This window comes from Amia ocellicauda, chromosome 7 (genome assembly GCF_036373705.1).
Source record: "Amia ocellicauda isolate fAmiCal2 chromosome 7, fAmiCal2.hap1, whole genome shotgun sequence".
Taxonomy (NCBI): domain Eukaryota; kingdom Metazoa; phylum Chordata; class Actinopteri; order Amiiformes; family Amiidae; genus Amia; species Amia ocellicauda.
In genome coordinates, this window is record NC_089856.1 from 11,561,173 (window position 1) to 11,574,197 (window position 13,025).

Consider the following 13,025-nt stretch of genomic DNA (forward strand, 5'->3'; position numbering starts at 1 on the left):
ACCATCAAAATCATCAGCAGGTTAGGAGCCCGCCATACTCAGCCACACACACACACACACATAAGAGCTGTGTGCCGCTCACAGTGGATTGCACAGAGACTCTCTTTGCGGTTCTATTTTAACACATATGATTGGCTCTAGGGCATCAATGCAGGGCCTGTGACATCACAAGCCTACCGAGAGGGGGCTCCAGATTTAATTGATCGTTATAGGACATTATTAGATAACGGGATACAAAGGGTATCTATACAATTTGCAATCAATCCTCTATAGACCTTGACTGGTCCAGTGCAGCAGTAGGACTTTGGTTAGGAGGCACACTGTCATGCAGGCACCCACCCCCAATGTTATTCCCCCGACTGCCTGCAATCCATTCTGCTGCAGAACAGGAGAGCAGGCCCGTGTGTCAGGCAGCAGGACTGATGGGCTCTCAGCACAGCAGGCAGAGGTGGGGATCCATTACTCGGGACACGGACGAGAGGTAGTCAATCATTCCCTGCCGCTATATTAGATGAGAACAGTGAGGAGTGGGTCGGCGCTGAGTGCTAATCCTGTTCTTTCAGCTTCCAAAACAGACGCCGTGAGGAGCCGGTCCCTAGTGGCACCACAGTACTATGATGGCATACCGCATGATGCGTCAGGCACACATGCAGTGCATTCTGGGAGGCCTTTTTTCAGATTCCAGCTCTGGCCCTCGATTAGAGACTCCAAAGCAGGTTAACTCTTCCCCTATTCCACCCCAGAGCTGATTGCGCGTTGAACGGCCACACTTTGGTCCTTTCCCTAGGGGTGTTACACATCTTGTGGGCCCAATTCACAAAGGTTTCCAGACGCGCTTCGAATGAACACCTGTTTTTGCTAACGAGGGAGGAAAAAACGCAAACAAAGCACAGGGATGCAGACTAAATCTTTACAGTGCGCTTATCCTGGAGTTCTATCGATATCTCAGTGTTTATTCCTTGTAATTTTGTACCACTGGATGTTTTTAATCTTTTAAAAAATTAACTTCATGTGAAAGGAAGATTTTGTGACTACGGGCCTTGGTATTTCCCAGTACAGTGATACAGTGACATTGATTCAGCAGCTCAACACGACACGCGTTTGTAATTTACGATTCGCAGACAGGTCAGTAAATATTAACATTAAAGACTGATGCCGACTATACCAAAATGCTGCTGCACTCAAAAGTACAACAACACTCATCTAGGCTGAAGTGGGGCCTACCACCTTTTACCAACATTATGAACAGCTATTTGTGTGATACTGGTCTAATGTCTCAGTATCTTTGGCAATATAGTCTAGCTATGCTTTGAATTTGTTTTTTAAGGACTATAGTTTGTGTTGGAGAAGTCCGATAAATTATTTTGTTATTTATTTAGTAAATGTGTCTGTTGTTTGATTATTTATTGTTGTTTTTTATTGTATTTCCTTCTGTATACTCACTGGCTTGATCTCATATTATTCAAAGTCCAGACCCTGCTTGTGATTTTGTTTTTGCTTTCATTTTCTGGTCAGAATCTCTGCCTTTTTAAGCAAAATGTACTTGAGCAAGCAGAAAAATGGGGAACTAAAAGCTTCTGTGTATTGTCTGTATGCAAAGCATTCTCCCCTGAGGAACAAAGTAATAAGGCATATGCTATTGATCTCTCCTCTCGTACTCTACCCCCCTCTCTCTACCTTTCCCTCATCTCCATTTCTGTTTCCCGTTCTCTCTCTCTTACGTCACCATCCATTCCTCCCCTCATGTCTCTAAACTAATTTGTACAGGAATCTAGTTACACACACACACAACACTATCATATGTCCATTACATCTGGACATTAATTCCAGAATGGACATATTTGTGATTACTGTATGTATGTATATATTTATGTATTTATTTGTGTGTGTATGTATGTATTTATGTATGTATTTTCATTTTAAATATAATTTGGCATATTCTGTTACACTGCAGTCTACTGTAGGTTGTGTGTCTGCCTGGTTCTGTGTGTGTGTGATGGTCCTTCTGTGTGAGCCAGTAGAATGGACTCATATTGACGTCTGATATTTGAACAGCAGGTGGCTTGCAAACTCAAAGAGTGCTCAATTCTCAGTCTTCTGACTTATTGATTGAAGTTTAAGGCAGCCCAGGTAGGTAAGAATCACAAAACTTTGACATTGACCGATTAGAGTCTGAGATTAATTTGTAGCCTGCCTTGTCCAATCAGGCCCCAACTGTCAGAATAGCAACAGAGAGAGAGACAGGTAGAGAGAGAAGGGGCGAGAGGAGAGGAGAGAGATCCTGAAAACACTTTGATCTTCCTCTGTCATCTTATATGACAGCCCTGCCCGGAACTGCATTGTGTTTCAAATAATTCCCTGAATTAACCTTTAAGAAAATGAATTTACTGTTGTGTTGGATGGGGGGAGGGAGACAACAACAACAACAACAACATAATGCCATTTAGTTCCATAATTAAGCCTTAAAACTAATTGGAAAACACTGGAGGCTGGTGATGCACAAGTCTATTAATTTTATTTATTTATTTTTGTATGTATTTATTTATTAATGTATGTATTTATTTATTTGCAATCTCTTAATTCTACAGATGAAATTTTGATCTGTGCTTGGGTTGTCAGGCTCTGCCTTTCTTTAAAATTCAAAGCAGTACCTGCAGTTTTTCAACATAGACCTCCATTCCTTCCTGTACTCTAAATATAATGAGTTGCACACGAAAAATAAACAGCTACCTAAATCCTTACTGTCAGAGTCCGTTATCATTCACAGCTCATATTGTGTGCATAAAGTGTGTCTGGTAGCTGGTTGTGGTGAGGTGTACCGGGCAGTCTGCGATAACCATTGAAGAAGATTAATTTTTAAAGCAAATGGTCAGGACAAAATGACAATGGAGGCTGTGCTCAGAGGTTAACCTTGAAAGGACAGGCAAGGGCTGCTTTCAAGGTCGTTGTTGTTTTGGTGTTCAGAGCCCAGTGTCTTTCGCGTCCTTTATCGTGCTAAGCTGTGACTATGACCGGGATGTTAATATAGAGTGTTAAACACACTCGCACACCTGTACTTACACCTACACACTTACACACACACACTGAGGCACACATTAAAACATGCAGAGACACTTCACACACACACACACACACACACAAAACACAGAGGCACACAACCAAGTAGGCCTGCATGTGTGAACCCCCCCCCCCCCCCCAAAAGAACCAGACACCTTTGTACACATGACTGCAGCAACATGCACTCACACACGTACAAAGGCACCTGTTGCTGGGACATGTGATCTGCCTGTTGTCCATGCGTGTGTGTGTGTGTGTGTTTGTGAGTGTGTGTCCAGATCTCCACCAACACCCATACACCTGTCTGTCATTCTTGCCTTCCATTCCTTGATAGATTTTTCTGGGCTTTTTTTTTCCTGTTCAATTCCATTCCAATCAATGTAGCCACCCCCTGACCAATTACAGATTTAAGCAGGAATGGCTCCTAGAGGCAATAATGAACTCAGTGCACAGTACGCTACAGTGCATCACAGAGCTGCACGGTGAGAGAGATAGGCCTTCAATCCCCTCCTCCCTTAGCTGCCCTGCTTTTAAACTGGCTTTGACCTTCAGGCAGCAGACTGACTGTGCACAATGGGGGAATATAGCATTGAGCAACAGAGGCCAAGAACTGACAGACAGGTTCTCCAAGTGAAAGGTGGATTTATGTGGAAAGAGTGTGAAACATTATAAGCGAGAGACTATTTTTGGCGATTTATACCTAAGGTTATATTTTGCTTTTGATATACACTCTTTTTTATGTCTGTGTTTATTAGTTTATCTGTGTGTTGGCACATATTTGGAGTGCATGCAGTTTCTTAATTAAAATGTGAATGAGTCATAATGATATCAGGTTGTTTTTTCCGCTTCGTGCTATAGCCTTTTGGCTTTTGAAGCACGGTCAAAAGAAGGAAAAAGCGATTATATTTTGAGAGATGGGGTTTGCCATGTTCTTCAGCTTCACCTGCACTGACAAGCTGACACAACTTTCATGGCTTGACCGGGCCCTCGATTACAGTCCACCCTGCCCATGCCTCTCTGGCTTGAGGGTTAGCCAGAGAGCACTGTGGTCCTGGACAGTTGCACTGGAGCAGCAGAGTACCAGTGACAAACCTTTCCACTTCCCTTCAACTGAGGAATGCTAGAAAGACAACAACAAACTCTTAATATTATCTGGAGCAGTGGGGTGGGCTGGCTGATTCATACAGTCCGATTACTCTGTCACGTTAAGAGTGCAACAGCAAACCTAATCTACACTGCCAGCAGTTACAGCAGCCCCTCAGTCTAATCTTGTCAGATCCCCCAAAGCTCAGAAGGTGGAAATCAAGTTCCTGCAGTGTGAGGGTGTACCAGTAGGGGGCACTCGTCTTTTTGTACCATACATTCCCCACCCACAGTCCCAGTATGGCCAGAGAGGGAGGGGACTCTTACGTTCTAGCAAGTACCATCAGTAACCAAGATCTGGTCCAGACTGTGACCCATAAACATCCTACAGAACTTAAGAAAAGCCTGTGCAAAACCAACTAACAGGTTACATAATCAGAGTCTACCTAAAGATTATCATAACCTAATCTCAGTGTGGGTGTTCCAGGCTTCCATACAGGTTAAATAAATTAATGCATGCTTCATTCATGCTCACATGCTCAACCTCATAGCACCAAGTGAGAGTGACATAGGGGCCACCACTGGTTCGGGATACAATAGGGCAAGCTTGACAGTTGGCCCAAAATGAGCTCCTGATAATTCGCCTTGTGGTTTCTAGAGAGTGGGATGTGGTGGGATGTGATTACTGGCGGTGGTGACGGACACTTAAAAGTGAACAAAGGCAGCAGGGGCCTGTAGTGATTACTGGGGGATGTGAGGGAAGAAATTCAATACATGTGTTCACCTGGGGAGAGAGGACCACTATCTCAACTGGCCCAGACTGATTTTAATTTGGAACAGTAATTTTTTAATATTTGTTTAACCTGATTGCATGATTGGAATGACATGGCAGCTAATCCACAGTAAGCATAAATCACCCCTTTTAGTAAACCAAAGGAGAATGATGCAGCAATGATTTTGTAACCAGCCTCATTGTGTTAAAAAGCCAACAAAGCCCAGTAACCACCATCGTTGGCCCAAAAGTGGCTGGTTATGATGATTAAACTGTGCTCAGGGTACCCACAACTCCTGTGTCCAGGACCACGATCAACAAATGCCCAGACTCCCCAGTATCTGCTGTATGTCTAACGGTCTGCCGCCCACACACAGCACATAGATTGATCTGTCAGTTGGGTCTCCTGGTCTAGTGAGGGCTGGGATCTTTGGAGTGACACCTCTGTTGCCTCACTCCTTCCATATTTCCCATAATCCCTGGGATTGACAGGGATGGACTGGTTTGCTGGGATTATTTTAGGGATGCCCTGCGATGGATTGAAACCTCGCAAAGGAGTAAATCTCTTCCGTTCCCATAGGAATCCCCATGCTGTGGAATTTTGGATCACCAGGACTAATCCACTACACCATTGTGGAGAGGGGCTTAATATATAATATATGAGGGTGGCACTGTATGCTGTTCCTTTTATATGACCAAAATACAGAGTTTGTAAATGGTACGTATACTCTACATTAAGAATGTGGATGGCACTTCCACACGTATTCCTCCTCCACCTGACAAAAGCCTGAGGATGGGCCTAAAACCTATACACACATTGTACTGTTTCTGTCATCCCAGTAATTTTAGTCAGGTTGTGTTTATATATATGGCCTATATATCTGTGTGCAATGCTCCTTTAATTGTGCCTCATGTTTCTGTGCTCACTCAGTGTTACAGCAGGGAGCCCAACTTAATGTTTATGCAGCACATTTCTGTCTTCGCTGAAGGTCCCTGGGAGAATCACGATAAAAGCTCAGTCTAGCCTGCAATTATATTCTGAGTTTTAGTAGTTGGCTCTGGGGTGAGACCTAGCAGCAGCCACTCTGCACCAGGATATTAAGCATTAGGCCAGGAGTGGTCTATCCTGGTCCTGGAGGTCCACAGTGCCTTCTGGTTTTTGTTTAATCCAAATCGTTTACTGCTTAATTGAGCCCACTCTTGGGACTGGACTGGCCTCCCCTGCATTATGCAGTAGCTAGATCTTAGGCACACAATCCACACACACCATACACCACACACCTACACACACAAACCACACACCTACAGCACACCCTGTATCCCAGATGGCACACTATCAAGGCCGATGCAGAATTCCACACTGCAGCCCAGCTCAGCATTTGCACTGTAAAGTTTTCTGTGCTTGTGGCTTGAACATATTTAATCCCAGGTTATCGTATTTATCATTCTTGCGTTGTGATTTTCAGAACGAGAGTGGCAGTGTTTTTATAAATTGACGGGGTTTGTAAATTTAACCATCATGACCTTTCGCCCTCATACATAACAACCACAGTAGCCAGGCATGATGCATACTGCTGACCACCTTTATGCAAGTTAACCCTGATAAATCTACTGTCAGGGTTGTGCACTTGTCACATGGTTTTGTTGTGGTTGTGACAGTGGATTCAACATGCTGTCACTTTGATTTACTACACTGGAATCATGGGAATTCCATGATACACCATGTTAATTAGTTCTAAGGCATCTTTACAATGGTACACCATGGTTTATTCATAGTAAAGCACAGAGAAGGTGACGTAAAACCGTAAAACTAGGGCAAAACAATCCTAAAAGTGCAAATACCCAATTGTAAATATAGAGTGGTAAAATTGCAGAAGGTCTGAGCAAAAACATTATTCATATTAAAGTCTATATGATGTATAACCTTACTCTACAGCCTTATAATGGGAGCATGTATAATATATGTATAATATTTCTTGGAGGATTAATCAGCAGTAGAGCAGGCCCAGCTTTTAATAATGGTGTATTCGATTTTATGACATGTGGGAAGAGAGTGGGGGAGCAATAACAGGGCACCCTTATAAGGATCAGTTGGACAGTCCTGCAAATCCTTCAAAAAATAAAATGGCGTGGGATGCAATAATCACACAGACCCGCATCCATATGGGTGGATGGGTATGACAGATACACGTCACTTCAGATTGCAGGGAAAGGAAAAATTATAAAATGCACATCAAAATGACATCATTATACAATCTTGTGGTCATAAATTTCCCTACAGTAAAGCTACAGATTTCACCACAGCTTTTCCGCACTTATTCTAGGCTTTAAGATTCTGTGTCGTTCTTCTCTGGACTTTTTTCTGTTGTTGTACAATTGGTATACTACAGTACTCTTGTATAAACTCAAATTCCCACTGTATGCAATTATTTAGGGTTGTCATTCCTATTAGATCATCCAGAAGAAATGGTCAATGCACGCCCATTTTCTGGCAACAGGGAGCTGCAAATTCTGTCCTCAGCTGTACACTAAATGCAAAGATCCACAGGGCTGGTAGCAAGGGTATTGATAGTTCCTGAAACAGACTATTTTAGTACACACACGGCCTCCTGTGCCAGCTTTAAAGCACATCAATCAGATCTCCAATCTCCATCATTAGGGAAAAAGCAATTACCTCCTGACTCTTTAGGCTGTTTATGGGGCCCCTGGCTAGCGAGGCCCCTCACCTTTCTCTCTGCTGCACTGCCATCAGGATCTCGCAGGACACGACAATAGCCTCAGCTTTCATTCGACAGAGACACGCCGGCCGAGTGAGCAATTGAATCAGTGAAGGTTACCTTACTGCATTCAGCCTGGGGACAGCAGGAGTCATTAATTACTGCCTGCCAGTGTTTCTCCCTTTCCCTCTCTCTCTCTCTCTCTTTCTTCCTCCCCCCTCCCCCCGTCTGTGTTCCAGTCCGACTGCAAATGTGCACAACTCAGCTCAGCTTCAAATCCAGGCACTGTTGTTTTGTAGTTGATCAGAGCCGTGTCTCTGGCGCTGGGAGCCATAGGGATTCAACAGAATGGGTACTGTTTTTGGAAGGGGGGGCAGGGAGAGTGTGTGTTGAGTGCGGTGTGTTGTGTGATCAGCGTTGTGTGTTGGCAGGTTTGTCTGTGCGCATCTAAAGGTGTGTCTGACAGAGTGAGCGAGTGCCCATGTGTGGCCTCAGGTATTAGCTTGTTTGTGTTGCTTGGAGCCCTCTCATCTATGGTGATTGGGTCCCAGGGGTAGAGGGCTGGGTGAGGAAAGGGGGATGGGGTTGACGTGAGCGAGGATCGGTGGGGGTTTAGTTTTCCTGAATGAGGCGTTTCACAGTGCAGAGTGACAACAGAGCCTGGGCCCCGTGGGACTGCCTGACAATGCTAGCTCCAACCGATCCTACAGATACTGAGCCACCTGGCCACTTACAGTTTTTGCACAAAGACCTTGAGATTTTAGTACCTCCATCTCAAGGGCACCCCAGTGTGACATGGCCTCTATATTAGAGCACTTTAACTCCCTGGAGATAAAATCTTTCATTATTACACTAATTATTCCAAACTATGACAAGGAGGTTGCCCAATAAAAATGAGTGGCCCCACATTCTCGCTCTCTCAAATTCAAATTCAAAACAAGCTTTATTGTCATGAGATGTTTACACACAAGTATTGCCAAAGCAATTGGGTACATTGAAATGAAATACAATAACGTTAAAAAGCTTTACAGATATAAAATATTGGGTTATTTACATTTTACATATAATTTACATGATTCTCCCACCTGCTTTGCCTCCCTCCCTCCTTCTCTCCCCACTCTCCACTCCCCTACTTCCCTCTCTCTCTCCCTCTCTACATGTATTCCCAAACAAATGAGCTCAATAACATTAATGACCTATTGGAAAAGGAATATAGCTTCATGACTCACAGCTATGATCTCAGCACAGACCGTCATTAGACCCATATTACCGGCACTGACCCATGCTGCTGTCCGGCAGTGCCCTTACTTTTCTGTGTTGCCACACAGAGCATCCACAGAGCTCCGAGCCCTGCAGACACAGCTCAGCAGATCACCCCGGAAGACGAAAAACCATTCGTCACAGTTGTCTAACTCAGTCCCAGCAGGCAACCCACCACTGCCATGGATAGCCCAGGTCTGCTTTGCTCATCCATCTGGGCCTATTTTTAAAATCGGCTTCCCCCCACTCAACCAGTGTGCTGCTGTGGCTTCTGGCATTTTGGGTTAGGATTGGGTTTTCAGTAGGGCGGGTGAAGTTAGTGATGGGGCTAGAGTTAAGGTTGGTGTTGGGCTGGGCTTCACATAACATTAGGTCACATGACGAATTTTAAAAAATGGGCCACCAGCTAAATGCTAAATGACCCGTGCCTTCACTATTAAATTATTTGTATGTTTGTTTATTTATGTATTTATTTATTCTTGCAGTATATATCCATGGCTCAGAACATCAGCTCTATAACACATTGTATGAGCATCCCCTAACACCTCCCCCCCCCCAACTAAACAGGAAGAGAGAGTTTTCCAGGCCTGAGGACTGGTTGCAGTCTAGGCACAGTGCCATCTGGTTCAGAGCTGGGCAGTTTTAGAGCACTATCTCCGCTATCCCCGGCCTGTGTACAGACTGCAGAGGAGAGGAGAATAGTCTGTCACAAGACTGCATGGGCACTCTTATCAATGTCTTTACAGTAAAGCAGGAGAGACAGGGAGGGATAAAAAGGGATGAAGACAGAAATAAGACAAGTGAAAAAGTAAACAGAAAGGATAACTGATTTGGATTGATTTCTTTCTAAAGCGATGGGTGTGTTTCTTTCCCTGTGAAGACGCTGTGATGTTGACCTGGCGCTGGCTCAGCATCACTTCCTGTCTTTCTGCCATCACAATGCTACACCAAGCTGGTGTCTGACAATGCTGGCAGTCTGGCCCAATGCTGTAAACAGCCTTTCACTGGTCTAAGCTGCCAGTTACCAAGAGACAATCAGGGGAAGATCAGATCACTCAGGTGGAGCCAATATCTAAATAAGTAGGGACTGTTCAAACCATGGACAGAATAATAATTTACTGAGACTATGTGCCCACAAATATCCATACAACAGCTTGGATATTTCCCGGCCCCGTTTTTAATTTTCCAAAATCAGATTAAAATAAAAAGGGTTGAATTGCAACTTTCATGGACCTTGGTCTCTGCACTGTTAGAACAAATGGTTCAGTATAGATTCTAACCCCAGGTATAGATTTGGAGCCATTAAGTAGCACTGGATGGATTTCTAAGACTCCCCTTGATGAAGGCTTTTGTTTTGCTATTTTCAATAGAAGCTACAAAATACATCAATACCGCAATGCATAAACAACAACTGATGAAGTAAAATTATTGTCAAAGACCCTTCGTTGTTAAATTAAATGAAATAAATTGAAACCGTCCAATGTGAAATGAACTATGTCCATGGTCAAACTCTATTAGCCACCGTTAATTGCAGTTGTGTTGGAAAATCAGTGTTTTTATAGTTTATATGAACACATTGAGGCAAATCGAAAGGCGCAATCCTACTGTAGGCAGTTTGTTGCAGATGGAGAATGGGTCTGTTTAATTGCCTGAAAGGAAGACAATCTATTAAAAAACATGAGAATAAATTATCAAATTAAACCTGTTAAACCTTGTGGCTGCAGCACACCGGTTAATGCCCAGCAGACTAGTAACTGTGATGCTAAGGAGGCTACAGGGCTCCACGCAGCAAACTTGTCATCAAATATTCCGCACGCTAATGCCCCCTGTGCCCGGCGTCTGAACACCTGACCGTGAGCTGGTAGGCACAGAGATTGGGAGATGGGTGCAATGCAAACCAATAGTGCCATTTCATTTCATATTAGAAAACAACCTTATTATGTACAGGTTACATACATGTCTCCACTCTCTATAGAGATTAACTCCATTATTATTATTATTATTATTGTTGTTGTTGTTGTTGTTGTTGTTGTTATTGTTATGGTGGTTGTTGTTATTGATGTTGTAGTAGCAAGAGATCCCGAGGAGGGTGCGTTTAACTTTCATTAGCTTCAGTGATCAAGATAACTAAGCTGAATAAGATGCACCGAATATGAAAGCTTAGATCTGAACAGATGCGTAGGTGTACATATACTATAGGCTAATAATCCCTCCCAAAATGCAACCAGCTCGTTGGTTAATTCTTCTTTCTCCGTGCTACAGTGGAAATGATTCAGTTATGATTAACTCGCCTGTGAAAACAGCACCCCGGAGGAAATAGAAGTATGATAAAGCGCTCTCATCATTGGCGCTTATGATGCCAGGGACCCAGCCCGCTCCTGTGCAACTGCTCTGATACAGATCAGGGTGCGGACTGTCAGTTCCGACCTGACCATCCCATCATTCCCTTCCAGTGGAATGGCAATCGATTGAGCAGCCAAGCAAGAAGTCAAAGACACACACACACACACACACACTCAACAAACATCCCATATGGGGTCCCGAAAAATCGCACTCTATAGGTTTCGCTGATGCATTTAAAAAAGGGGAAACGGCAGCGGTGTGTTAGAATCCACAGACAGCACCGCAATGGAACGCAGATCTGTTCGGAAAATGATCTCATTTAAGAAAACAATAACATGTGAACAGTTTGAACACATTTTTGAACGCACTGATATACATACATATACATTTATAATCATTACAGTGAAAGCTTTGCCAAAGACAGCCTCGGTGCACAATAATTACATTTTTGCCCCGGCCCCATTTTTAACTACATAGGATTTGAAAAATGTCATGCATTTATTTATTTATTTTTATAACAAGCGAAAGGCCAAACCGGCAAGTGCAAAACGACAGACACGGGACCATCCCCGGCTGCGTCATTTCAGGAAAAGAAAAGCAATAACGGCAAAAGCACAGTAGAGTAAAGCGCACCTACCCCAATGACAACCGTGTCATCCCCCTGGAATTTGGGGATGAATTTATCTCCTCGAACAACCTCGGATTGATTCAAAGGGCGAAAGCGACACAGCACTTTGATGTTACATTCTGCAGATGCATCAGCCATTGTCGGGAATTCGGATGCGCTGTTTAAATACTGTAGATTTTTCTAAAATGATCTATTTTCTTTAAGCTACAGAGACAAAGACCCTGTCCGGTGAGGTGACTTCCCTTCCAACCTATAATAAACGGATATAAACGAGAGAATAAGAAAAAAATAAGCTGTTTATTGCATTGTTCATACTATAGTACTGTATCTGCTGTATTCGCCGTAGTGGATTGCACTACAGCGATTTAAAAAAAAAAACGGGATGATGTATCGTTAAGCCTTGCAAAAAATGTTAAAACATAACAAAGTTTAGTAGCCTATAATCCCTGGCTAAATCGAAATACAAATCGGACAGATTCTGGTAGGTTTTGCTTGAAAATCTCGTTGTGCAGAAGGGCTTCGACGGAGCAGGATAGCGCTACAGTCCCAACCGAGAACATCAGCAAAGCACTACGGCAGGACCCGCTGCAGCTGTGGCTGCTCGCCGGGCTTTATCAGGCGCGGGGCGTGGCCTGGCGCTGCCACACTGTTCGCGCAGATCTGCAGAATCCCTCCGATCCCATTGGTGGAGCAGCGCAGGCCCGCGCAGTACTGCGGACCGCTGCTCTTTTAAAGGGCCACCGACCGAGCGCTCTCGCATCAGCACCACGGCGCGCTGAGAGGCCGGCGCCAGCAGGGGGCGCTCTGCTCAGCTGTTTACAGGCCACTGAGATTTGGGGGAAGAAAACGTGTTGGTTTTGGTTTTATTTGTTTTTGTTGTTTTTTTAGTTTTTGGTTTGTTTGTTTGAAAATGTCCGATTTTCATTTCTTAATGTGCACGTTCTAATTTGTAGGGAATACCATTCATATCGTACCATGTCATCACGTACTGTCTCCTGTATCATCTTTCTTTAAATCCTTAATCATGTAATGTAACACAGTTCTAAGCAAGTGTAATGGGAGATGTCTATAGAGGAGATTTGCATTAAAATACTCAGTTGTTCCAGGCGCATAGCTAGTAATTGTTGATCTGTATTAGCATATCTGAACACCGTGTGTGGCTCTC

The 13,025-nt window shown here is 43.8% G+C and overlaps 1 protein-coding gene across 3 annotated transcripts in view; it reads right to left on the reverse strand.

The window, feature by feature from the left end:
* Window positions 1-12,431, reverse strand: part of kif5ab (kinesin family member 5A, b) — a 47,225-nt gene extending 34,794 nt beyond the window's left edge. For all 3 annotated transcript variants that reach the window (XM_066708399.1, XM_066708398.1, XM_066708397.1), the window contains exon 1: window positions 11,870-12,431. In XM_066708399.1, the coding sequence (XP_066564496.1) occupies window positions 11,870-11,998 (129 nt within the window). In that variant the 5' untranslated portion in view covers window positions 11,999-12,431. The remainder of the gene's footprint in view (window positions 1-11,869) is intronic.
* Between the last annotated feature and the right edge of the window lie 594 nt (window positions 12,432-13,025).